This window comes from Harpia harpyja, chromosome 22 (assembly GCF_026419915.1).
Source record: "Harpia harpyja isolate bHarHar1 chromosome 22, bHarHar1 primary haplotype, whole genome shotgun sequence".
In the NCBI taxonomy this organism is placed as follows: Eukaryota; Metazoa; Chordata; class Aves; order Accipitriformes; family Accipitridae; genus Harpia; species Harpia harpyja.
In genome coordinates, this window is record NC_068961.1 from 10,462,190 (window position 1) to 10,489,279 (window position 27,090).

General features: G+C 36.8%; 1 protein-coding gene across 5 annotated transcripts; it reads left to right on the top strand.

The window, feature by feature from the left end:
• TUBGCP5 (tubulin gamma complex associated protein 5) lies at window positions 1-27,072 on the top strand. 5 transcript variants are annotated; one of them, XM_052773874.1, is made up of 24 exons: window positions 3-203; window positions 3,520-3,573; window positions 3,651-3,759; window positions 6,226-6,322; window positions 6,931-7,041; window positions 7,603-7,682; window positions 8,159-8,294; window positions 9,327-9,444; window positions 10,886-10,975; window positions 11,526-11,619; window positions 11,920-12,166; window positions 12,369-12,571; window positions 13,261-13,376; window positions 14,719-14,987; window positions 15,955-16,153; window positions 17,593-17,781; window positions 18,755-18,937; window positions 19,219-19,303; window positions 19,407-19,527; window positions 20,522-20,700; window positions 21,484-21,609; window positions 22,203-22,291; window positions 24,773-24,873; window positions 26,015-27,072. In XM_052773874.1, exons 1-24 carry the CDS (start codon window positions 43-45, stop codon window positions 26,059-26,061), a joined length of 3,204 nt encoding a protein of 1,067 aa, XP_052629834.1. In that variant the 5' UTR covers window positions 3-42; the 3' UTR covers window positions 26,062-27,072. The 5 variants fall into 5 exon arrangements, 3 of the variants coding, with proteins under 3 accessions (XP_052629834.1, XP_052629835.1, XP_052629836.1); XR_008232986.1 differs by lacking the exon at window positions 22,203-22,291 and having other exon boundaries at window positions 2-203; XM_052773875.1 differs by lacking the exon at window positions 6,931-7,041 and having other exon boundaries at window positions 4-203.
• The last annotated feature ends 18 nt before the right edge of the window (window positions 27,073-27,090 follow it).

A 27,090-nucleotide genomic window follows, 5' to 3' on the forward strand; every position in this document is an offset into this window, starting at 1 on the left:
GGAGGTGTCGCCCCCCCGTTCCCACCCCGGGCCGCCGCGGCCATGGCGGCACCGCTGGTCTCGCCCGGCCACCGCAGCCGGTTCGAGCAGGAGCAGGACCGGGCCGTCCGCGCGCTGGTGCGCAGCGTGACCGGCCTGCCTGAGGAGGAGCTGGGCGGCGGCCGGTTCCAGACGGCGCTGAATTTCGCTTGGTCCAACTTCAGGTCAGCGCCCGCCACCCCCAGCCCCGGGGGGAAGCTCCGCGGCTGCGGCGGCCCCGCGGTGCCCGTCGGCGACGGGGCCGCGGCCGAGCGAGCGAGCGGGCCCCTCCGCCCCCCCGCCGGGGCCCGCCGGCGCTGCCGAGGGAAGGAGCCCCCGGCGGGGCCGGCACCCGGCGCTGGGCCGGCCCCCCTCTTCTGTGCTGAGGGACTGCGGTGTGGCGTGACCCGCCTGGCAGCCGCCTGCTCGCCTGGAAGCGAGGGGAGGGTGCCTTGTGGCTGCTGGGGTGAGGTACCCTCCGTGCGCCGTGTCTGGGGGCCGCTTGCGAGCGCCTGGCAGAGGGCCAGCGGCTGTTACTGCCTCACGTTTAAATCTCGGTCTTTTAGGGCTTTTCTCCTGATCCGTAACAAGGTGTCTTTCGACATCTTCATTTAGCTATCCAAAATTGGGTTGTTGGGGGGAAGTGCAGAAATAGTCATTAAAGGCAAAGAGCAAGTAAAGAGAACTCCACCGAATCGAGATAAAGCTTCTGGCCAAGAATACTGAGCTGCTTATATGAAAGGTTATCAATCTGCAGAAGATAATGTGTTTGACGTTATTTGAGCTTGTGGTAAGCGTGGTCTTTATTAACCTGTGGTATATACTACCTGTATCCCTTTAATTCTGTTACACTGCCATCTAAAATGTCCTTATTAGAGTTTTACACACTGCTTTTTCAGTTATTACAGTTATTGTATCAGTGTCTGCTGCCAATTTTTACATGATCTGTTTCCAGTTTCCCATACTGTCACTAACTGCTGCCTTTTCGGAGTCTTACATACTTGTTTAACTTCATGCAGCAACTACTTAATCCATTTAAAATCAATGCTACTTACATTTTTTTATGCTGTTTAAATCCATTTTGGGGGGTGAGCAATAGCGTAACTGCATTGCATCAAGTCAGGCTGTGAATCCTAACTACTAATAGGCTCAAATAAGACTATTTTAACAACCGAATAACCATTGGTAAACAGCAAAGGTGAGTCTGAGGTGTGGGAGAGCCGAGTTTGACCTGTAGCTGGTGTTTTGACAAGTTCAACTCATTGCTGAATTTTGAGGAGGCTAGTTGTATTCATTGGGAATGTAGGAATGTGGTATTGTTATAGACGCTCGTGACAAATTGGAGGAGCCAATTTGTATTAAATGACAAGATCGAATTTATTAGCAAGCGATAAGAGAGTAAAACAGCGCTGGGCGGCCGGGGAGACAGTGCTCCGCCAAAGGCTCGCGCCGAAAATGGGGAAGAGTCCCGGCTGGTATCTTCTGCATTGTGTGTGCGTTTGTGCCGTTATTTGTTTGTTAGGTGGAACGTCTTTCGTTAATCATCGGTACTTAACTGGATACTGTGGTTTTAGATAAGCGAGGAATGTCTCTACCCCCACATGCGATTTCATGAACAAAGTTAACCAGTTCATTACAATCCCCCCTTTTCTATTTTATCCTGATTTTGTTCATTAAATCGATCCAATGCTTCTTTTGCCCACCCGAGGATAGGAGTAATTCCTCTGTCCCCGATTTGTTCGTATTGCTTCCATAGCAGCATTAAGTGTGCAGTTTCTAAGCGTCCTTTAACAATAGCGATTAACCTATTGAAAATGCATGGCTCAAAAGTCAAAAATAAGATTAATACAATAAGAGGTCCTGTAATAGTCGACAATAGGGTGGTTAACCAGGGTGAATAGTTAAACATAGACTCATACCAGTTCTGTTGTGATTCCCGGTCTTTTTTTCGTTTTTCTAACCCCTCTCGTAGCTTGGCCATGGTATCTCTAACTACCCCAGTATGGTCAACATATACACAACACTCCTCCCGTAGGGCTGCACATAACCCCCCCTGTTGCATGAACATTAGGTCTAAGCCCCATCTGTTTTGTAATACTACTTCTGATAAAGACCTAACAGACTGTTCCAGGGCTGTCATGGCCTTTTCTATCCTGGCTAAATCTTCATCGACTGCTACCCTTAAAGATTGAAATTTTTGATTTTGTTGTACGAGGGAGGTTATTCCTGTACCAGCTCCAGCAGCTCCGACTGCCAGGAGTGTTGCCACTGTGAGGGCTGTAAAGGGCTCACGCTTTTGTATATGATGGGCCTGAGTAGTTTGATAGTCATAAACGAAATCTTCGGGATGGTAAATAAGCTTAGGTATCACAGCTACTTGTATACAATATTCAGTTGTCCAATTAAAGACCTTTAGGGATATACAAGGTGTAACCCCAGTTTGGGAACAAATCCACTTAGTATTATCTGCAGGAATTAACCATTCAGCTGTTATTTCTCCTGATTTGCGAGTTGTGTTACATAGGTGTCGTTTGTCTTTTGGGACATTTCCTATACACTTTCTTTAATACGGGCATATCTTCATCGTCCAGTGATACTTATGAAAAATCCTTGTACCTGCCTTACAGTTTCATTTTCTAGTTCATTACTTTGACATTGAGGTGATTTTAGATTTTCTTTCCAAATTCAGTCTATTTAGCTTAATTTTTGCTCCTGATTTAGCTCTAGTAGTTTTCATTTCTGTCTGTGGTCATGAGAGTTTTACCCCTGTGTTCTGTACAGTTGTTGCTGCAAGCTGAGGCAAACTACTAGGTTGGCTTTGAGGGCCTATATATAGAGTATCTTGACCTTGTGCTTACTGCTGTCGCATCCCATTCCCTGGTTTTTCTCTATATATAACTGAAGAACCTTACTCATATTCTAATTTCTTATGCAAAGTCCATCTTACCTTTCATGAGTTCTTATTTTGTCCTTATATATGCTACCTTTGGCGTTATGTCTGTCTGTATTTTAGTTAAGCTCCCTTTTCTTTTAGGCACTGTCCTTTACTATTTATAAAGGAGCTTCATTTGGGTTTAGAGGCCTTTCTGTGTGGGTGTTAGTTTTACCTGTGCTTGTGATGCAAGTCCCAGATAATTTTTGTGCATTTGACAGAAGATGCCTTTGACAACACAGTTCATGATCTCCTTGCTCCACTTGATGTAACCGGCAGTGTACTTTAATTGCTTAGTTTTCTGATACAGTAGTAATTTTCAATTCAGCTTAAAGTGCCGGTTAAATGTAACCTGCATTCCATTTTTCGATCTTTAAGGTCAATTGTAGTTAATCCTTCTTGAGCTAAGAGACACTGAGAATACATTTTGTTGATGCTTAATGCTGTTGCTGAGTTAAGCATGTGTTATTAAACTAATAATGTTGTCCTCATATAAGTAAATCAGCTTTATTTTCTTCCTTACTTAAGCTTCCTTTTTAAACATATTCTAATACAGATTTCTTACACAGATTTCACCGTTTTCTTGATGTGAACAGTCACAAAGTAGAGAGGACAATAGAAGGGTAAGTTTTATGCTTATGGATTAATAACGTATTAGTTAACTTTTTTGAAGCATTTTTGATACTATTTTTGTTATTAGAATACATGAAAAATTGATAGTTCATTCTGACCTTGGAAAAGCTGCAAGCTGGAAAAGACTAACTGAAAAATTTCTGAACTCACCACTCCCAAGTATTGAAGAAACAAAGGTAAGTATGTTGCAATTTCCTTGGTCTTTTTTTCCAGTACTGTTGCATTTATACTGGCAATGGAGACTTCAGTTGTAATGTTGTGTTGGAAATTTCAGATAACTTAGCAGTGGGGTTTGCAGTGGCTGTTCAGGTCGTGGATTTTCAGGGTTGTATTCCTTAGTTTCGCCATTTATTTTAGAAACGTGTTTATTGTCTTGTCAGGGTTTCAGCATGTGCAGTTTCACAACTTAAAGGACATCTTCTCATTGCAGAGATGTTTTATGGTCAACATTGTACAAATGTTGTAGCTAGAGTCTAGATGAATCTAGATTCCAGTCTGTTCTAAACCAGCAGCGAACTGAGTGGTTCTTACTCTTTGCCCAATTTTTTTTACCTTAAGTAATGTTTCTGGATGTTTTGATTTTAGTATTTCCAAATGGAGAGCTCCTTATCTGTAGCTGCCTTACTGATACTATGTATACGTTTCACCTTTGATACACTTTGCATCAAATCAGTTTAGGATATGGATTGGATGGATATGGCAAAAGTTGTCTCCCTTAGACACTTTCCAGTGTGGTAGTTTAATATTGAACTTGATCTTTGAAAACTGAAAGTTCCTGCTATTGTGAAATTTAAGCTTGTGATTTAAGAGGTGATGCTCCATATAATGATATTCTTTAACAGGGCTGTGTGTTCTGAGTTGAAGTCCAATTTTACTTCTCATTGAACTGATGTTTACCTTTCTTTGCACTGTTGTAGATTTCTTCTAATTTGTAGGGAAAACCTTGGAACCCTCAATAGCTTACACACATATCTTCAGTTGCTATAGCAACCTTATAGCAGTCTTCCAGTACCTAAAGGGGGCCTACAAGAAAGCTGGAGAGGGATGTTTTACAAAGGCATGTAGTGATAGGACAAGGGGTAATGGCTTTAAACTGAAAGAGAGTCGATTTATATTAGATGTAAGGAAGAAATTCTTCACTGTGCAGGTGATGAGGCGCTGGAACAAGTTGCCCAGAGAGGCTGTGGATGCCCAATCCCTGGAAGTGTTCAAGGCCAGGTTGGATGGGATTTTGAGCAACCTGGTCTAGTGGAAGGTGTCCCTGCTCATTGCAGGGGGGCTGGAACTAGATGATCTTTAAGGTCGCTTTCAACCCAAACCATTCTATGATTATAGTGTACTCTGTAGATTTTTGAAAAAGTACCTTTAGTTGTGCTTGTTTTGAGAGTCGAATAAAATGAAAACCAAACAAACCCCCCAAAAACCCCAAGCAAGCATTTAATACTTGAATGTTGCAAGTATCCTAAGATTTGAAAGAGCCTTTTTTTTTTTTTTTTTTTTTTTTTCCCTTTTGAAAGTACAATTGGGATATAGCTGGAGGTAGATAATATCTCATATTTGGGAAGTTAAACTGCATTTAGTTTTTAGCAGAGGCACGTAACTGGGAAGATTGAGTATTTATCAGTTTTATAACTGGTAAGTGAAACAGCAGCTTGCACATGTGATTCTGTCAATGACCTACTGGTGTTCTTTGACAAACCTTTGTAGAGTCAGTAATGTTCAGTAGGAACATATTATATTCCATATATACTAGATGAATATGGTGCTGCTTTATCAGAAGTTTGAATTATTTTTTTTTAAATACAAGTGGATCTAATTTAGAAACAGCTTTGTAAGTGTGTGGATGTATGTCAAAGTACGTAGGATGTAGATAGCAGAATCTCCATGTGTCTAGATATGAAATGGTCTGCTGAAGAACTTTGGAAAGTTAGAATCAGGCCAAAGAAAAATCTTTCTTGAGTAAGAAATGGTTGTGCTGTAAGCAGATATTAGGGAATAGATGATAACATACCTGTCTGCAGCATACCAGTGTTGGCGCAGTACTCTTACCTGATTAAAGGCCTCTGTTTCACAACTGCGTTGGTGTAATATTGGAGTTAAAGATGCATCCTTAATGCTTTGTGTAGATTTTCAGATGAGGGAAGATAATGTGAACATGATATTAAAATGTAGTGATTTTAGCAAAGTGCTTTAGCTAACTTCATTTTAGCCTCTGTTTGAAATAATTACCCATATGATAAGGGAACCTAAGCCTTGATTTCCTGCAGGTCTGTTACCTGTGCCCTTCCACGTCATCCATGTTAATGTAGCTGTCCATTATCCCTTGTCCTCTGGTGACTTCTTACATTTCACAGTACTTTAGGGTTCATCTTATCTCTTTTCCATATTCTGTGATTATCAGCTCAGTAAGAGGCAGCTTATGTTGTGGCTACTTTTGAAGTATTTGTATATTGATTGGCTAATTAGTAGACAAAAGAGGATGGATAACATTCAATATCATGTTGCAGATATTACTTTTGTAATTCAGGACTGGGGAATGGGAACTAATGGGGAGCATTCATGCAGTTAATAGGCTGATTGTTCCTAACCAAAATCTTTTAGACTGCTTATTGACCTGCTTTTTTTTTTAATGTGTTTTAAAGACAGATACACACTATTCCATACTGTCTCTTCTGTTGTGTTTGTCTGATTCTCCATCCAACACCACCTATGTGGAAAAACCGAGAGTCAAAGAAGTGGGTAAGTTTACAAGATGTTTATATTGCTAATGAAAGATACAATCCATCAATGTAATCTGATAAGAAGGACGTTTTTTCTCTCCATTTTTATTATCTCCTTCACTTCAAGGCGCTTTATTGTTTGTCTTTTTATGATTTGTACATTTAAAGTAGCCTGCAAATCTTTTCCTACCCCCATTTATGTTACATTGCCTAATTAAGTTTTCCAGCCACCAGAGTACCTTGGGAGCTCTTTTTGACTTCTACTGCTATCACTTACTAACGTTCTCCACCTGTTCGGCAGTGCTTACATGCTCAAAGACAGACAGTGGGTTTCTATCCTCAGTCTCTGTCTTGCACCTCAATAGGAGGTCTGTTGAAACAGCTTTGGTGATGTAAATTCCTATGTTCCCTATGTAGTCAAGGAAAGGGAGATACCTTTGAAGGTTTCAAGAGGGAGGTCCCACCCAGCTGCCTGCTTTCTAAAGTAGGACTGTTTCACTCAGTGCCTAAAAATGAGGCTTGTTCTTAAGTTTGAGTGGGTACCATCCCCCATTTGTTTACAGTGTTGTATCATAGACTGAAAGAAGAATATTTCAGACTAACCTAAAGAAAATCTTGCATCTTAAGATTCCTTTTTGAATGATCTCTGCACATTCCCTCGGCGGTGTTTTGAATGCACTTTCAGCCCATTCCAGGAATGTGAATATGAAGAGGTTATCTCAAACAACACTAATTACAGTTGAGTAAGCTTCATGTTTAAGATATAATATATTGTAAGTGTGATTGTTATTTTTAAAGTATTACACATCACATCATGGATATGTGGTGTCTTTTCCAGAGAGTAAGACAGTTCTTGCTTTATGTTGTTTACAGTCCAGGATCCTTGTGCATATGTAAATTATACATTTAGAATATTTCCACTGAGCTAAATGGGACTAGTCCCTATAAGGGATATGTTGCATTCTTGCATGTTTTTCCCGGACTGAAGCATAGGGTAGTGTAACATAGTACAGATAAATAAGCTGATGGCACGCTATGTTGCATATTTTGAGTGTATAAGCAACAAAACTGAGAATTAATAAATAAGGAATGTACGTGGTTGATATGTCACAATTTACATGTCATGTTGAAAATGTATAACCTTGTTAAAGGAACAGTGGCATAACCTTATGTGGAAGGGAATGCCTTTTGTTTTAGATTTAGAGTAACAAGATAATTTTAACTTTGGAGATCTTTTTAGAGGAAAAGAAAGTCAGAGTTATGTGTTACTTACTACTTTTATATTTATACTTCTCTTAGAAAAGGAAGAAGAATTTGACTGGGGAAAGTATCTGATGGAAGGAGAAGAAATTTACTTTGGCCCGGGTGTAGATACACTAGTAAGTAATTTCTTAAGGTAAAAAACCCAAACTGTATAATGTGGTTTGAAGTATGTTAGAGACCTGGTTGAGTTGTCCTAGTTCGTATGCTCAGCATGTTGATTCTTGCAGGATTCCCTAATATGTTGCTTCCATGAAATATACACAAACCCAAGCAGAGTAACAGTAATACAAATGCATTTGGTTTTCACCATGTTTTGACTTAATCCTGCAACTAAACTGGTTCCTTCTGCTGACTTCTGCCTGCTTCTAATCAGAACTTGCTGTAGTTCTGTGATCTTTTCCAGTTCTCTCATTTGTCTGGGTATTAATGTTATGTATAACTTAAACCAGTCTCTGGTAGACAGTTACATTAGTGTCCTGAATTTATAGTGGAAGAAAGAGAGAATAGTTTATGTTTGGCCTGAATAGAAGGTGATGATAGATCTGTCTGCTATGTTGTACTGAAGTGTACTGGGTTTTGTTGCACTTAATAGGATTGGTCTGGAGAAAGTGAAGAAGAGGAAGACACTCAGCCTTTGAGCAGGGAGGACTCGGGTATTCAAGTAGACAGGACACCTTTAGAAGACCAAGATCCAAATAAGAAAACAGTACCTAATGTTTCCTGGAAAGGTTAGAATAAGCTATAATTCTTCTGATATAGTCGTACGTACTCAAATTTAGCAAGCTAATGCAGCTTTGTTTATTATTCTTTAGTGAGGTATTGTGTTTTAGACCTATAATTATAGTTTTAAGGTGCACCTTATTGTTCACTACTGCTTTTTTATTTTTAACAGTAAAGAAGCAATAGGGGAGGTTTGATCTGATTTCTGTTGTTGCTGATAGAGAAGGATTCTGTTTATTTCTGTGGAAATATACATGGATATTCCAATATAGAAATGAAAACTTATATAGTAAATGTAGCATGTACTTGTATGGATATAATGTAAATTTTTATTATTAAGTATCAGAATGCTGAAACAAAATTTGGTTGACAGCAGAAACAGTTGACTCAGTTCTGGGTATGAAGCATTTTAAAAAAAAATAGTTTTATGTAATTAAAACACTAGTGGCTTACTCTTGAATAGCTTCAGGGAATATTAACTGTAGCTATATATTTTCACATAGAATATTGTAGGATACAGGATACCTTGTATAAGAAGACTGCATAATATTCGTATGTTGTATAAGCAGTAGCTATCTAACTGGGATTAGGTAAAGTTTTCTTGATAATCACATTTAAGAAAAAAAAAATTTAGGTAATGTACTAAATGCATAGTAAAAATGAACATAGTGACAATATTGGTGATATCTGGCAGTTTGTTTTTTAAGCCAGCTTGGTTTTGTATATATCATTTGAGAATTGCCTGAGACAGAAGCACATTTTCCGAGGAAGAATTGGAAACTATGTAAATCTCCAAGTTTAGTTTTTAGGACTTTGGCAACTTTTAGGAGTTGAGGCATTTCTATGTAAATTAATTTGTGCACAATGGTATCCTATAAATGAGTGCAGTAAAGTGTAAATGGTTGTAAATTGTAACTTGTTTGAAAAGATCTGTGATTCTGCAGCTGAGCGGATAGGCTTATTAATAAGTTTTCGCTGTGTTTTAAAAGCATTTCCTGAATAAATAAAAATACCTACCTGATGGTCAAGTGTTTTCACAGTCGGTGAACCTGATGCCCGCAGCTGGCTGGAGCAGCATGTAGTTCCTCAGTACTGGACAGGAAGAGCTCCTCGCTTTTCACATAGTTTGCACTTGCATTCCAACCTAGCTGCAGTCTGGTAAGAAAACAGTATCACTTACATATTCCTTACTGGCATACAATGCTAAATAATTACTTTATTAAGCATCTTTATGGTGGAAGCATAAAGATAGTATAGTTATTACTGATGTAGTTAAAAACAGAATTAAAAGGGTACAAATTAATAAGATGAACAAACAAGCTGTTTTTTCTATTAATAGATTATTTTCCTTTTATTTAGTTTTTATTACGTTTGTCATATCAGAGAGAGGTTTTCCTTTTTCAAAGAAGCAGATCTTATCATTGAATTTTGTTTGGGTTAACCCTTACAAAGGTCTCTGAGGAACTAATACAGGTGGGTTGTAAGTGGTCCTAGAAGTGAGGAGTTCCCTAAAGTTTAACTTTTTGTTTTCGGTGCCTCCCTTACAAAATTAGTCTTAAACACAGATTTTGTTTGGGGAGGGAGCATAAAGCAGTATATTGTTGTGATCTGCTGTGGGTTTAGAAAGAAAATGAGAAGGAAGTTCAATTAAAAAAAAAAAAAAAAAAAGCGAGCCTGATTCTTCCCTCTGTCCCAAATTCTGATGTATCAGTACTGCAGTAGTACAGATCATTAGATTTGTCTTTGGCTTCTTAATCTAATGAATTTCTTAATCAAGGACTTAACCAACCAACACTAAAATAAATTTATCCCAGCCAGTTATGAACCAAAATTTACAGTTAATATTAGGAAATCAGTAACATAAATAAAGCAATGCTGTTTCTGTTGCAATATTGTTAGCAGATGTGTGTTATATATATGTATGCTACATAGCCAGTATTACTTAATTGGATTTTTGAATTTTGAACATGATTACATACATTTTGCCACTGATGATATTAATGAGTCAAAATACTACAAATGCAAATAATTGTTCTACACTTTGCAAAAATATTAAAAATACTGTATTAAAAATACAAAGAATTGCATGACAGGATCGTAAGGGAGAGTTCTTAGGTGGCTGTGAGAGTTTCCATTTCTTAAGTAAACTTTTGCACTAAAGTGTGAATTTTCTTATATGGGTTAGGGAAATGGATATTTTACTTTTTGCTTAGTATTTGTAACAAAGTAACTCTATAAATTTTCACAGCATTGAATGTTAAATAATAAAATAATCAAGCATCAAGAATTTAAAAAAAAAACACCAAACCCACAAAAAGCAAAACAACCCAGATTCAGTAGTTCAGGTATTTGCTACTTAATTGCTTGTCTTGCTATGTATGACTAGATGATATTAGAATGCTTTCCATGGTAGTTTGCTTAACAATATGAGAACAAACTCTGCTTGTGTTTATATACTTAAAATGCTCCCATGAACATTGAATCTACTCAGATACAATTAGAACAAAACTGAGCCTTAGGATTATTGCTTTATCCTTACTTTCAGGTGATTCAGGTGTTACTTCAACTATTAAATTGTTTTCATTTCCTTTTTTCTAAGGGACCACCACTTGTACACCAGTGATCCTTTATACGTGCCAGAAGAGAGAACATTAGTCACTGAAACTCAGGTTATACGGGAAACTCTTTGGTAAGACCAATATCAAAAAGCTTGCGTTTCAACTTTTAGTATTTCTTTTGAGGAAATAAGAGCTTTATCTTTGAAGTGGTGTCTGAAGAAAGAATTATTACTGATCTTTTAGCTTGCACCATTCCTGACAGTAAAGATGCTGCTTATGTCTGTTAACTATTTGGATTCACAAAGAAGGAAGTAGCTTACTGCTTCTTATATGCATTGATTCTTCAAGTCTAACTGTTAAGAAGAACCAACTTGTTCTTATCCTGCCCCTGTGGATTTTTAATACAGTGTCCAATTTTAGAAAGTAGGTTTGAATCATCCTATAGCTGGAAATTATCTCAACTGGAAAGGAACTTTAGGAGATGTTTACTTGATGCCAGTGTTTTATTGTTCTTGTTCTAGCAACAACTTACAGTACCAATAGCATTGTAGTTGATTTGTGGTCCCCTTTGATTTGAAGAAAGGAAACTTTTAGGCAAGGGAGAGCTAATTCTTTTATTAATTATATAATTATGAGTCTATTAAGGCGGAAGAATTACTACTCTTTTTGTTTCTTTTCAAGGCTACTTTCAGGAGTGAAAAAGCTTTTTATATTTCAGCTGAATGACGGAAAAGTGTCTGTGCGGAATGATATTATTGTAACTCATTTAACCCATGTAAGTTGTTTCTGAATCTCTATCTGTCATTAGGAGGACGTAATTTTGGGGAATAGGAAATTAAACTGCTTGTGGAAAAATCACATTTCCACAATTATGTTTTGACTAAATTAAGAACATCTGACTTAATAAAACTGAATGGACTGTTCCCATATCTGAGAATGTCATGAAGCTATAGAGATGATAGAATTTTATTGTATTTTAATTCATAGAAATATCTTGTGATTTAATTTTTAGGCTTTATAAAATACAGATTTTTATTAGATGATTCTAAAAAGTTTTGGGTTTTTTTTTTTCCAGAATTGCCTGAGATCTGTATTGGAGCAGATAGCGGCATATGGTCAAGTTGTGTTTAGACTACAGAAGTTTATTGATGAAGTGATGGGACACAGCCCGGAAAGCATAATGCATGGAACAGTTTCCACTCCAAAGAAAACTACCGAAGCCCCATTCAGAACCTACCAAGCTTTTATGTGGGCCTTGTATAAATATTTCATTAGCTTTAAAGAAGAGCTTACTGAAATTGAAAAATGCATAATCAACAAAGGTACAGTGCAAGGGAAATTTTACAACGGGGGGGGGCACACAAGGAAATTTTTATAAGAGGGGAACATGAAAAACATTATGCAGATACATTTTGAAACTGTGAAAGATGCCATGATACATTTTAAAACCTCATTAATAACACTGACAAAATTTTGATTTTCTCTTGGATGTTACATTTATACATCTTTGGGGTTTTTTTCCAGATAAAACAGTCACACTTTCAATAGTAATAGATAAGTTGTCTCCCCGACTGGCACAGCTGAAGGTACTTCACAAAGTTTTCAGCACAGGAGTAGCGGAAGTGCCACCTGACACTAGAAATGTTGTACGAGCATCTCATCTGCTTAATACTCTCTACAAAGCTATTCTTGAGTATGACAGTGTTGGAGAAGCATCTGAGCAAACGGTAGGGAAAATCATTCCTTCCTTAATAGAACAACACGCTAGAAAATTTAGTAACTTAAATTTCTGTGTGGTGATGGAGTACACTAGCCTTATGCTACTGAGGATTGAGGACAAATTTGGTAGCTATAATGCGTTACTGTTTTCTGACATGAGTTCACTCAACCTGGACAAAATCAGATTTATGAGGAGATCAGCAGCAGTGTGTTTTTAGGATTGAGGGGAGGGACGGTGGGCAATCATCGGGCAGGTAGCTGTTATGAAAGAGGGAGCTTTGGAATAGCTTTCCCTCCCATTTCTACAGCTGCATAATTCAGTTAATGCTGAAATGTAGGGTTCTGGGTTTTTACAGTAACTTGTTGATTATAGTAGATGTCATTATGTCCTTTTGTTTTCTTGTTTTCTGCGTTATAAAACCACAGAATGTTTTAGGACTATCCCTTACTGAGTGAAAAAAATGAAAACTGTTGTTTGGGTCTGATGACAAAAGTAACAAGGGGAAGCATGCACAATGTGGGCTTCCATTAAAACTGCTAAAGCTGTAATTTTTAGTTTAACATTTTATCTTGAAAAATTCTTAAGGGTGGTTATGTATATCATAAACTATAATTGCACAATTAAGAGGTTAGGCTTTGCCACATTGCTTCTAATGCTTAGTATAAAAACATTCAGCCACTTTTTCTTTAAATTCAGGTATCCCTTCTGTTCTCTCTCTGGGTTGAAACTGTGAGGCCATACTTACAGACAGTGGATGAGTGGATCGTCCATGGTAACTTGTTTGATCCTGCAAAGGAATTTATCATTCAGAGGTAGGGATACTGATACTGGCCACACATAATGCTGTACAAGTAGGAATACAAAACCTGCTGTAGAACATAGGAAGTAAAGGGTGACAATAAAAGCAGGATTTCACGTTTGTTATTTTACTTAAGTAGAATTAATTTCTTAATCATACTTTTACAACTTTTCTCAAACTTCCCATTAGGAAAATGGCATTAGATATGGAGCCCTACCGGGTATTGTTCTGGAATGGAAATCAATAGTTTTATTTTTTCCATCTACAATAAATAATCAGCAGTCTGACTCTGAGTGTGTTGACTTTTTTAAAAGCAATTAACCATTTTTCAAAACCAAGACATTTTCAAAAATTACAAAATTTACTTTTTAATTCTTCTACTAATCTATGGTTGTTATAAATCAAATGCTATTTAGAATTAAGATACTCATTCCTTCCAACTTGTAGCACAAGTTAGTATGGCATCTTGAATTACATGCACATATCCTAAACATTATTTGAGCTGTTAATTTCTCTTCTGTTTATATGCTATGTTTTGCTGGTCCCTTTTTTGACAGCTTGAAATGGAAAGTGAATATAGAAACTAGAATTTTGGCTCGTAATTACAAATCCATTTCCCCCCATCTGCCAAACTTAATTGAACCTCTGTTAAGGCAGATCAAGGTGAGCATGAAGTAAGAGAACAGCTCTAGTACTATTGTCATAAATCCTTAGTAGCTGAGATCTTTAACATCTTTATTATGTCCTACTTGACTTTCTGTGGTTATGTAGTTGTGTTTTCAGTGCTACCAATAGGGGTGATTTCAACTTTTATTTATATTTGTGCTTCATTTTAATTATCTAATTCAGGTTGTTTTCCATCTGACTTCAAAGACCAAGCTGTGTTTCAGATGTAAACAACACAAAAAAGCAAAGTGAACTAAGAATTGAGTTTCACCTACTCTAGAATTTTTCGGCTTTCCCAGTGGTTTTTGCTTCATTGTGGGTTTTAAATAAATCTGCAAGTCAATCACTAATCATTTTGTTATTAAGGATGCATGCCACTGTGAATAGTTAACTTCCTGGACAAATTTTATTATAACTACTCTATTTGCCTTGGTTTGGGGGTTTATTTGGTTAAATGATTGTTTTATCTCCTGTGAGCTGATTCTTTATCCTGCTAAAGCTATCATCTTTTCTAGAGGTGTGTAGAGAGTTTATGATATGAATGAGCTTATTTTATATAGTTTTGAAAGTGCTTCTTGGCTATCCTAAGAGAAAGGCAAAGCATAGAGCAAAGATGATGTGCATCTTCTAGTAGTGAAGTTTCGTGTTTTCAAAAGGGAAATACTCAACAGCTTTTTATTTCTTCGCAGAAACAAAAATGTTCCAGTTAATCACAGAGATTTTTGGTATGCTACCTACACATTATATAGTGTGTCAGAGAAGACAGAGAATGAAGAGAAGATGAGTGATAATGCCAGTGCCAGTTCTGGCAGTGATCAGGCCCCTTCAAGCAGGCAACACACTATGGTCTCTTTTCTGAAACCGGTGCTAAAGCAAATCATCATGGCTGGAAAATCCATGCAGCTGTTGAAGAATCTTCAATGCAAAGATGGGTCTCCACAGCAGGCTGCATCAAGAGGTGAGATGTCAGTTTGTGGACTATCATACCTTGGGGTATCTAACAGTATGGGTGTATTTTTTGTAGTAGTGTTTCCATCGTTTTAGAATAATATAATGTTCCATGTTGAATGTCAGTATCATGGTTGGTAACTTCAGGTGTGATCAAAAACAGTTACTCTTCCAATGCAAAAAAGTGACAAGAGCAAAGTTAATAAAGATTGAGTGTTCCCTTTGCTTTTTATTGCTTTAAATTTTTCTTAAACTTGCTTTCATGTACTTGCAAACCATTTTTTTTGCTATGAGACAAATGAAAACAGCTTGTATGTTCTAATAGTAAAACTGTTTTGTTTTAATAAATAGTTGTTTTCCATTACTAAGTGATTGACTAACTCTGAGACAGCATGTGGAACTTTTTTTTTTTTTTTAAAAGCTTACTAATAATTAGATGACAGATACTTGGATATTTAGGATATTTATCTTGAATGACTGTAAAACATAGTACAACAGTGTAATCAATGTTGGGGTTTTTTTTTTTTTTGAGGAAACAAAGTTTTTGGTTTTGCTGTTTCTTGATGTTTAGAAGTAGAGGTAGTTAAATTATTTTGGAGACACTCTAGGTTTATTTCCTGCTTTGGTGTGAGAATATTATCTATTCTAGTGAATACTGAAGGGTTGTTTCAGGTGCTAAGAATTAACTGCCTTTGCAGCTGAAGGAGGAAGTTCTCTAGCAGTCTCAGAACTATTTCATATTTCAGACGCCCATTCAGCAATCCATTTGAACATATGCCTGACCTTAGGCATTTGACTAGTCCTATTGTTTTAGCAATGCCTATTTAAATATGTATTTGAGTTTTTTCCTGAATAGTGGCCTAAACTTAGTATTTTAAAAGTTAGCAAGTAAATGTTGGACTATGAAGTTGTTCTTATAGTTCAGATGATGTCTTCTCAGAACAAAATCTTACCGTGGAATGTGTTGCCCAATTTAGATGCTGAACGAAAGAGTTTGTATACGCTGTTCTTGGAATCGGTGCAGTCTCGTCTGCGGCATGGGGAAGAGTCTGTTCCAGATACTATTACAGAACAGCAGGCCACAAAGCAGAGCCTGATAAAGATGCAGTCTATAGCAGAAAGACACTTGGAACTGGATGATGTCCATGACCCACTGCTGGCTATTAATTTTGCCAGGTAAATGAATGATCCTCCTGCTGTGTTGTTAAAAGCAATGTTCTGCCTGGTGACATTTGGTAGACCAAATTTTTATTGCTGCTGCTGCTGCTAAACAAGCAAGTGCAGAATAAAGAGGAGCACCAACAATCAGTGACAGAAGCTAAATAAACACCACCCTTGTGCTTAGTTAAAGAAAAACAATTAAAATCAGTGAAGAATCTGCTACTCACATCTGTTAGCGTACAAAATGGGAGTAGTCTTTATCATAACAGGCTTTTAGCACATAAGTGTTTTAATAGTGAATGCTTTTGTAAAAACTAAACTTTTAAATGTGTTTGCTTGGAGTTTGTACACAATGGCTTTGATTTGCACTAAGTATATTGTTTGAAGAATGCACCTTCAGTTGCGCTGTGCTTAAATAACTTAATTTTAAAAGCCTTCCAAAATTCATGTTAATTGCATAAAAATTCTTCATTCTTCATAATGAGGGAAGTCATATAGAGGTTATAAAAGTCTTGGAAATTAGCAGGAAAGCCGAACTCTGAAAATCTTACTTATTTTGTGATTACAAATAAGAAAATATCTATTTATGTTTTTCCTAAATACTAATTGGTGATTTACGTGTTTTCATTTCAGTCCTCGGAGGAGTTTGTTTTAAAGAAATCAGAACTAATAGTAGATAAGAGTCTATTACTTCCCTTGTTCTTTGGGACTATTCTATTTGTCAAAATTCATAGATCAATTCAATGTCTGACTCATCCAGTCTATCAAAGCAATAGCTGATATGAGCCAGGCTTCCTCTTACAATGGATTCAGCTAACAAGTAGCTTTTTACAAATTATTATAATAATTTGATCCTTTCTGTGACAAAATAATTAAACTTACCAAGTTTAGACTGCAGATACTCTCTTTCCATGATATAACAGATGATATATAGGGACCCCATATTTAAGGTGCTTCAGACCAAGTCTCTGTGTGTGTGGTGGGTTTTTTTGTTTTTCAGTTTGTGGTTTTGTTGTTGTTGGGTTTTGCTTTTTTTTTTGTTCAAATTTTTACTGTTTCTTTAATTTTATTTTTCTTTCCTGGGAAGTTCATCTGACTGCTGTATGTGCACAATATAGTTTTAAAAGTTCCTATGATTCTGGGTTTGTTTATTAAGCTGTATAGTGTTTGAACCTGACAGGTTTTTTCAGAATTATTCCTTGAGCAATTATGTGATTACAGTATGCCATCCTTTTTGCTAGTCTTATGCCTGGTCATACAAAACCAGTCTGAAGGATCACTTAATAGGCTTGATATGTACTATAGTTATGAAACAGCTTTTATTACTTCTGCACCATATATTTTAGAGCAGAGGATCCAATTTTGATTAAAATCTTTGAAGGTATGACATTTTTGTTTTATATATTGTATGAATTAGGGAAGAAGGTTATTAAGTAGTTTGTTTTATTTTGAAGATTATATTTGGAACAGAGTGACTTTCATGAGAAGTTTACTGGTGGGGATGTTTGTGTGGATAGATCCTCAGAATCTGTGACCTGCCAGACTTTTGAACTGACATTGAGGTCTTGCCTTTATCCTCACATAGACAAGCAATACTTGGAATGCTGTGGTAATCTAATGCAAACTTTAAAGAAGGATTATAGGTAAGAAAGTAGATTTGCTTTTCCTTAATGCTTTCTTTTAATTACCAGTGGTATGCCATATGCTAAAAGCAGGAATTTTATGTTGTGTTTCTACTCCAATTTGATAATCAATGATAAAATCATTAAGGAGGAAAGGGTGATCTAACATGATAGAATCCTGGGTGAAAACTTGGTCTAACTTAAATCAACAGCAAAGCTATCATTTGTCTTCAGTGGATGTTCAACAGGGAAATTGTTTCAAGCAGTACTTTTAATAGTGTTGTTATTTGAAACTGGAAGACAAATTTTAGGAAGCCAGAATATATTTGCTTATAGAATCATAACTCAATCTCAAACTAAAATCAGACAAAAGAATGTTATGTGGTATTTTTATATTACTTAGAGTAAAATGGTGTCTTCCTTTTACCTTTCAGGTGGTCATAAGTCATCACTCTTTTTTTTTTTTTTTTTTTTTTTTTTTAATCTGTCTGAAATACTTTGTCTTTATAGTCACGGTTCTTGTGAGAGTTGGAACAGTACTGTTCTTCCTACTTTATCCAAAAAGTAAAATCTGTAATTATAATTTTCTGGGGCTCCATAATAGTTTCTTCTTAAGACAGAGCTCTCCCTGAAATTGCACCCCCTTCCCTAAATTCTGTTTAGGGAGGGGGACAGGGTTTCCAAACTCTAAGCTATTTTTGAAAATTGCCTAGCCCATAAGATGGCTGAATACCATGAGCACCTCTGTTGAAGTTAGTGGGGCTGTTCAAGCTTACAGGAAAAAAATGGCTTGGTTATTTTGTTTTATTTGAACATATGTGAAGGCTGTCTGAGAATTAAGCAAAGAACTTACTGTGGACTTCATTAAGTTTGTGTTCAATACCGAATTCTTGTAGTGAAGAGTTTTTAAGATTTTTGCTTCTGTAATAGTTGTGTTTGATTTCACTTGTATGGTGAAGGCTGAGGAAATGTTATATGTTTGTTCCCCATTTAGGCTTGTAGAATATTTGCAGGCAATGAGAAACTTTTTCTTACTTGAAGCTGGAGATACCATGTATGACTTCTATACATCTATTTTTGACAAAATCAGAGAAAAGGAAACTTGGCAGAATGTTGCTTTCTTAAATGTTCAACTTCAAGAAGCAGTTGGGCAACGTTATCCAGAGGACAGTGCAAGGTAAAATGCAAAATCCTGCAAAATATAGTTTAGTTACGTTTCTTTCACGCTTACCTATATTAATGTACTTAACTTGCATAATGCAATACTAATTATTGCGTAGTCATTAAATGAATCTATTTTAATGAAGTTTTGAGCTGTTGTCATCTCTTCTACCCATGTCCCCCAGATTAAATCAGACAGTTGGTATTTAACAATAAGAAATAAAAAGAAAATTAATGAAACTAACCACTAATTTAAAACCTATTATCACCAATTAAATCACTTGTTTCCTTGCATAGGTTGTCTATTATATTTGAAAGTGTTGATACAGCAAAGAAGAAACTCCCTGTCCACACCTTAGATGGTTTGACATTGAGTTACAAGGTAGTGAGTTAATATTGCTGCAGTTCTTAATCTAGAATAGATTTGACATGTTGTATTAAAGTGACTTACATTTTTTGTCTTGATTATCCCCTCCTCTTCTTAGGTTCCTTGGCCTGTGGATATAGTTATAAGCTTAGAGTGCCAAAAAATTTACAATCAAGTTTTTCTGCTCCTACTGCAAATAAAGTGGGCCAAGTATAGTCTAGATGTTTTACGATTTGACGGTAAGAAACTTGTTCAATGAAAGATACTCTAAAAACTTGTTCTGTGGTCTAAGGATATAAATAGTGTGCTGCTTTCTGCAATAAGTAGTATAAACCAGGTAGAATTTTGCTTTGTTCTATAAAATATTAATCTCTATTAGCTTTGCAAATTGGATACATTAAGCAGGGCATGTTTTTCGCTTCTTTTCAGCCCCAGGGACAGCACTGTTTATGTGTTCCCTTTGTCCCTTTGATTCAGGTCTAGTTAGTTATTGGAAGCTTGTTACTTCATTCTTCAGACCTTACTGTTGAAAGAAGGTCTGTCTGCCACACCCTAATGTTTTGCTTTATGTATAGTCCAAGTTTTTATGAGTAATAACCTTGCAAACAAGTTAAGAAAACAAGATGGAAAAAATACTCTAAGATTGAAACAGTAAGCTAGATAGTTAGGAATACATACTCTAAGCTGCAATTTAAATATTTAGGGACTGTAGAAAGAGATTTCTTAGTGTCTCCTTGACCAGGTTAATGTTTATACTCTTCCTATCCCATATAAAGTAGATACACTCTTCATGTCCTAGAAAAATAAATTAGAAAGTTGATGTGTTCATCTGTGTTTTGTGTATCAGTTAAGTAATTCTCTTCCTAAAAGTATGTGGTTTTCTGTTGTTTAAACTTTATGGGTATGGCTTTGTGCTTAAGTCTTTTCCCCTTTGTGGAGATAGTATACACATTTATTTTTAATGTAGATTTTTTTTTTTATCCTTTCACATAGTCTTTAGCTCTTAAATAGTATTTCCTATTCTAGTATTTATCAAGTTGCGTTGTACATATACTATCAAACTATTCAGTATATTGTTGTTATGTTTTAATAACACATCTGAATTGCAAGAAAAATCTTACATCGCTATTGTGTGCAGAATAATAAATAACAAATTTCAGTTTTAAGTAACATTTTAGCTACAGTTTGTCTTCATAAGCACTTCAATATAATACTCTTGCCTTTTCTTTTTAGAACTAGTCTGTGCTGCAGAAAACCCACAGGTTAAGGAAGGAACTGTATTAGAACAAGGAACGCTTCCTCTATTTGGACCGCAAACAGAAAGTATAAAACAACAAATACATCGCATGTTCCTCTTAAGAGTGAAACTTATGCATTTTGTTAACAGCCTGCACAACTACATCATGACTAGGGTTTGTCTTATGTCACAATTTCATTTATATTAAAATCTTGTAACTGGAGATGCAGTATTAATTTTCCTTTAAAACATAAAAAACAAAAATAAAAAGCAAAATCTTAGTCTAATGGCCTTTCTGCAAAATGATTTTGAGCTAAACAGGTTTCAGTTTTAACTTGGTGGTTTTAAATCAGTAATTGAAAAAATGGTTTAGAAGTTCTACAAGCATATGATTGATCTTTGGATATTACTAGTTCTTTTTGACTGTTTCTCCCAGTGCTAGATGACTGAAGCACAGTCATGTAAAAATAGGTTTCTGTAAGCTGTTACTCTCTTAAGAGCTATTATGCTTATGAAAGTGCTACTACAGACATTTTAGTTAAATGGATCCTTCTCAAAAATCTCTAGTACACAGATCCAAAAGTGTATACATGACTTCTCAAATATACAGGCATTGTGGGTAGATTCGTATCTGATCTACTGTTGCCTTTTTTTTGTCTTCAATAAAATCAGTATACTCCAAATTGGCTCCTCAGGGGATAGTCTGCCCTTGTGCAATGGCAATATTCCTATTTATATGAGGAAAGTCATTGTGCAGTTATGAGAAGAGCTCAGATTTTTTGCTATTGATGGTATTTTGCAATTGATAGTAATTTGTAGGGTGAGCCTAAAATTTGAGAGAGAAGAGTGAATGAATCAGGCAATTTTAGGCTCTTAAAAAAAAAAAAAATATTGGAAGAGTCTCATAAGCACTTGTGTGCAACATGAAATTTAATAGCTATGGTCTTTTTTTTTTAAGATTCTTCACAGTACAGGCTTGGAGTTTCAGCATCAGGTAGAAGAAGCCAAAGATTTAGATCAATTGATAAAGATTCATTACAGATATCTGTCTACAATCCATGATCGCTGCCTGCTGAGAGAAAAGGTGGGTAAAAAAACTGGCATATTTGATATATTGAGTTTAGCGGGACAAGAAGGTAGTTTAGTACTAGTTATGCTGTCTGTTTTGCAGTTCATACATACTAAGCAATAGATAGGTACTCTTGAGGAAATGGTAGCTTTTCCAGAGTTAATATTGAGATCCAGTTTCCCTTGCAAGTCTCAGCTCAATTCTGTCAAGGAGAGAAGATAAAATTAAATTCTTTATATTGGATTTTACATGACTCATTTGTTTCTAAGAGACAGGAGGATTTGAACAAACTGAGGCTTGATAATGTAACGAGGATTATACATACTGGTGTGGCAGGGAATGGAGGTACATGGATAGCATTGTAGCCTTCTATCCCACATACTGTCTCTGCATAGTCCTCATCAAAATAGTCAGCCGTGAAATGAATTAGAGAGCAAATACAAAACACATCTTAAATTTGGAAGAATCGCATTGTACTTAGGAGATTGTTTTTACCGATCAGGTTAAATGGTATGGGATACCTTTGTATTGCAGCTTAATAATGAAAATGATTATGTTTAACAATGACTTTCTGACTGTTATTCCTTTTGTTTTAATTCTTATTTTAGGTGAGCTTTGTGAAAGAAGCTATAATGAAAGTGTTAAATTTAGTACTGATGTTTGCAGACCGTTGGCAGGCTGGTTTGGGGGCTTGGAAGTGAGTACACGTACCTAAAATTCTACATGGTCTTAATTTCACAGCTCAGAATATGATTTTTAGATATTTTTTGTGTGAAATAAGAGGACTTTGCTCAGTGTTTAACAGCAGATACCAGAGGCTAATTCCTGTTTCTTAGCAAAAGTGAAATTTATTTTAGATAAAAATTAACAAGTTTCATGCACTTGTGTCAGTGTTTGTTCAGCGTTTTCTAATTAAAAGGGTGGCCAATATATAACTTCTAAGAGTTTGAAAAGATTGTAGAGCATAGCAACAAAGAGGGTTTTCTTTTCCTTCGTGTTTGTTCATATTGGTAAAATGAGGTGTTCACAGGTTTGGTTTATGATCATGTTTCCTGGCAATGATTTAAAATTGTAGGCAGCTAGATGCTGACATTCATTAATTGGTTTATGAAAAGTGGGATTATTTAGTTTGGCCTTCATTCTAGAAGGCAATAGATTTTTGTTTTTCTTTTAAAAAAAAAATCACCTAAATCTAATCTTTAAACCCCCTTATTTTTCTAATCTGGACTGTCCAAATTACAAAGCCTTTGTAAAAAATTTGTGGTAAAAATGTGGAGTTGTTGAAGTCAATGAAAGTTCTGCCGTTGACTTTGGAGTCAAGATTTTCATGCAGAATGTTTGATTCCATTAGTTCAAATGCTCAGATTTTGCATTAGTGGTGAAATCTGAAGTTGTTTTTGGTCTATCCTACCTCTTCTGTAGAAGCAATGTGGGATTGGTGTCATGGTTGGGATTTTTAGAAAAGATGTCTGCTTCCTTATGTGCCGTGATTGAAGTTAGGAACCCACCTGTAATTTCCAAGATGAGATTAATGTGTTGGTCTGTGAATCAGTTGCTCTTCTCTAAGCCATCCCTTAGACAAGATTAAAAACAAGATCTGATTTTTTATTTTTTATAATAAAATAGTTCAATTGGAAGGGACCTACAATAATATCCAGTCCAACTGCCTGACCACTGTAGTGCTAACCAAAAGTTAGGCATATTATTAAGGGCATTGTCCAAATGCCTCTTAAACACTGACAGGCTTGGGGTATCGACCACCTCTCTAGGAAAGCTGTTCCAGTGTTTGACCACCCTCTTGGTAAAGAAATGCTTCCTCATGTCCAGTCTGAACCTCCCCTGGTGCAGCTTTGAGCCATTCCCATGTGTTCTGTCACTGGATCCCAGGGAGCAGGGATCAGCACCTCCCTCTCCATGTCCCCTCCTCAGGAAGCTGTACAGAGCAATGAGGTCACCCCTCAGCCTCCTTTTCTCTGAACTAGAGAAGCCCAAAGTTCTCAGCCGATCCTCAGGACATTCCTTCCAGCCCTTTCACCAGCTTTGTTGCCCTCCTCCGGACACATTCAAGTACCCTCACATCCTTCTTAAATTGTGGGGCCCAGAACTGCACACAGTACTCCAGGTGAGGCTGCACCAACACTGAATGCAGCGGGATAATCCCCTCTTTTGAGCGGCTGGTCATGCTGTGTTTGATGCCCCCCAGGGTGTGGGTTGCCCTCTTGGCTGCCCCGGCACACTGCTGACTCGTACTGAGCCTGCTGCCGACCAGCACCCCCAGATCCCTTTCCGCAGGGCTGCTCTCCAGCCACTCCTCTCCCAGTTTCTGCTTCATACTTTTGCTTGTGTAACCTGTAGCTTGAAGGATGAATGACAGCAGGCAAGTCTCCAAGGCTATGTCTAACGCTCAAGGCTTGATCTATGGCCCTGAGGCCAGCTGGTGTGGACTGGCTCACATCCGTATTTTTCAGAACTAATTCTCTTTGGCACAGATGCTACCTAGAACTTGGATTCCGCTCTCCTGTGGCATTAGGAAGTTGCTATTTTTGGAGTGCTTTTCTGATTTGAAGTGTCAGAAATAATTTGTGAAGGCTGTTGATAAAGACTGGCCATGTGGTTGTGTGCTCTTGGATGTGGCAGGAAGAAGTCATAGCTGATGTAGTTTCATCCGTATCCTCCTGGGAGAGGGGAAAAAGGAAAGGAGTGACTGTTGTGAACTACATCTTCTCCCTCTTCTGGTGAGCGCTAGGTGGCACAGTCCAAAGTGGAATTCAAGAGCTGGCTGATAGTCAAGCAGTGTGGGTGTCCCTCTTTTATTTGGTAGCGTAGGTTTACCCCACGGAGCTCTGAAGCAATAGAGACCAGGAATGGCTGCCTTGAAGTACAATGCTATGTAGGAATAACAGTTGTCAGTTGGAACCACACAGGTCCTCCTACTCACTGCAGAGATTTCTAAGATGATGAGGAAATTAATGCCATTGTGGTAGTGCTCACGTGCTCCTGTCAAAATTGCCTTTGTTTTCTAGTAGTAGTATACGCAGGCATAACTGATATATTGTAAGTTCAATCCAGGATGCCATGCAAAGAGTACTTTTGTCATTTACTGTGAAGTTTTGGTCATATTTTGAAGATAACATAGTGGCTTGTCTGTTAAGCATTCCTCTGTTAAACTGTTTCATAGGATGGAATCCATAGAGAAGATGGAATCTGATTTTAAAAACTGCCACATGTTTCTTGTAACTGTTCTCAACAAAGCTGTCTGTCGAGGCTCTTTTCCTCACTGTAAGTACATGAGGCTTTTCACATACCTGCACTTACTGGGACACAAGCTTTACTTGGAATGTATTTATGTTTTAATCTGTTTTAATGTTTGTCAGTACATTTTAAAAGAACCTCATTTTGTGAGTTATTCACAAAGGGACATGAAGCCTTACTTCTTAATAAGTTAACTTCATTATTTTTTTAGAGTATTGGTGCCATGCTTTTTTTATGCCATCTGTCTTCAGTTTACCTGTTTTCTTGACAAGGGCATGCTGATGTAGCCAAGCAAGTGACAAGCAGTTTTCTGAACAAATGAATGAAACTAAGTTCTGGAGGGCATAGAAGAGCATTCATTTTGTTGTTGTTGGGTGACAGCTGTGATATATCTTGAACAGATAAAAATTTAGTATTATGGTGCCTCAGCTGCAACTGCACCAAGCTCTTGGCTCTGCCCATCTGTTGGAATTTACTTCCTCTGTAGCAGAAACAGCAGAAGACGACATGTCTGTGCTTCTACTTGCAGCCAGTTATTAGCTGCAAGTAGTAATTTAAGCCAATTAGCTTAAAATTCTGATCAGTGCCAGTCTGAGTTAAGGGGGCAACTGCTGAATGGAGTTAGCTGGGATGTAGATGCATGTTCTAACAGATTTCTACACCACATGCAGATGTCGTGCTTAGGGACATGGTTTAGTGCTGGACTTGGCAGTGCTAGGTTAATGGTTCAACTTGATGAACTTAAAGGTCTTTTCCAGTCTAAATGATTCTATGATTCTAAAAGAGGTAATATCTGACATCACTGCTACTCAGTCTACAAGAGCTTGTCTGCAAGAACCATCTGTGAGAATGGCTTACTGCATATAACCCCCGCCAACATTTATTCATTTTTCTTCATGTACAGCAGTTAGTATTTCAAAGGAGCTAATTTCTTACCAGTTCTTACCACCTGAAATAACTATTGGATAACTGATCATGAAAGTGGTGAAATATTGTCTAAACTGACAGAGATTCATAAAATGTCTTACAGTCTTAAATCCTGAAGTGTTACAATTTAAAAAATAAACTGGTATCTTCCTTTTAAACTACAGAATTGATTAATGCAATAAATATTTTCGGACTGCTGCAAATGCAAATATTAACTACTTTTTTATGGTTTGGTTCACAGTGGAATCTTTAGCTTTGTCACTGATGGCTGGCATGGAGCAAAGTTAACACCTGAGTCCATTGAATTAATAAAGAACTGAAAGCAGCATTTATGTTGAAATTCCCTTGTTAAAAAGCTGTAAGCATTTTACACTCTAGTTTGAAATGTATATAGCTAAATGATGCTGATGGTTTGGAGCTGTGTAAAATATTTTAAAATGTAAATATTGTACAGGTATTTAAGTGTATTGGTTGTGGCAGTATTTTTCTCTGTATGTATATGCTTCAACATCAAAAAACACGTTTAGTGTAACATTCATCCTGTGTAAACAGTCTTATCTGAAAATACCTGAAATGTATTTCATGCTGTAAAAAGGATTTATTTTTTGTTTAATTATGAGTAATTGCTGATTTACTTTTTCCATTAATTTTGCAGCTGTGAATAGGTCACAGGGCAGTGTGGAGTGGTGTGACTCAATTCTTATTATTCAAAAGCTTGGTTGAGTTAATTTTTGGCCTTTTTTCCTTTGAAAAAAGGCTAAGAAGCATTCATCTTATTTGTTTAATGGTTCTTAAGAACTCTTTCGGAACAGTTATGACTGTTACAATAAGCTGATGTAAAAAATACAAGATTAACTTACCAAAATGGATTATTGCAGACCATGAAATACCAATATTTTTTATGTTAAATGTTCAAATGCTTACTAATTTTAGAAGTAACTTTTGTCAGTTTAAGTAGGATCAAGATCACAGTGTGTAATATATTAATTTTAACTATTGGATTGTTGAGATGTTTCAGAGGTGGTCAGATATGACTTGACCATTCTCCTCCTCCTAAGCCTTTTGCAAACAAACCCTACATCTAATAGCTCATCTCTTGTAAAGCAGTAGATTGTAATATAGAAGGATGCATTTCTAGAGAACTACATGTGGAATGTGTTCTGCACAAGATGACTTGCCCTGTCTCCTCCCCATGAAAGTTTCTCTGTAATTCTGGCATCAGTATACTTGCATTTAAAAAAAGAATCAATTGTAGCCATTTACCTATTTATTTATTTGAATAAATACCAGATTTAATAATTGGAATGTCACCATTGT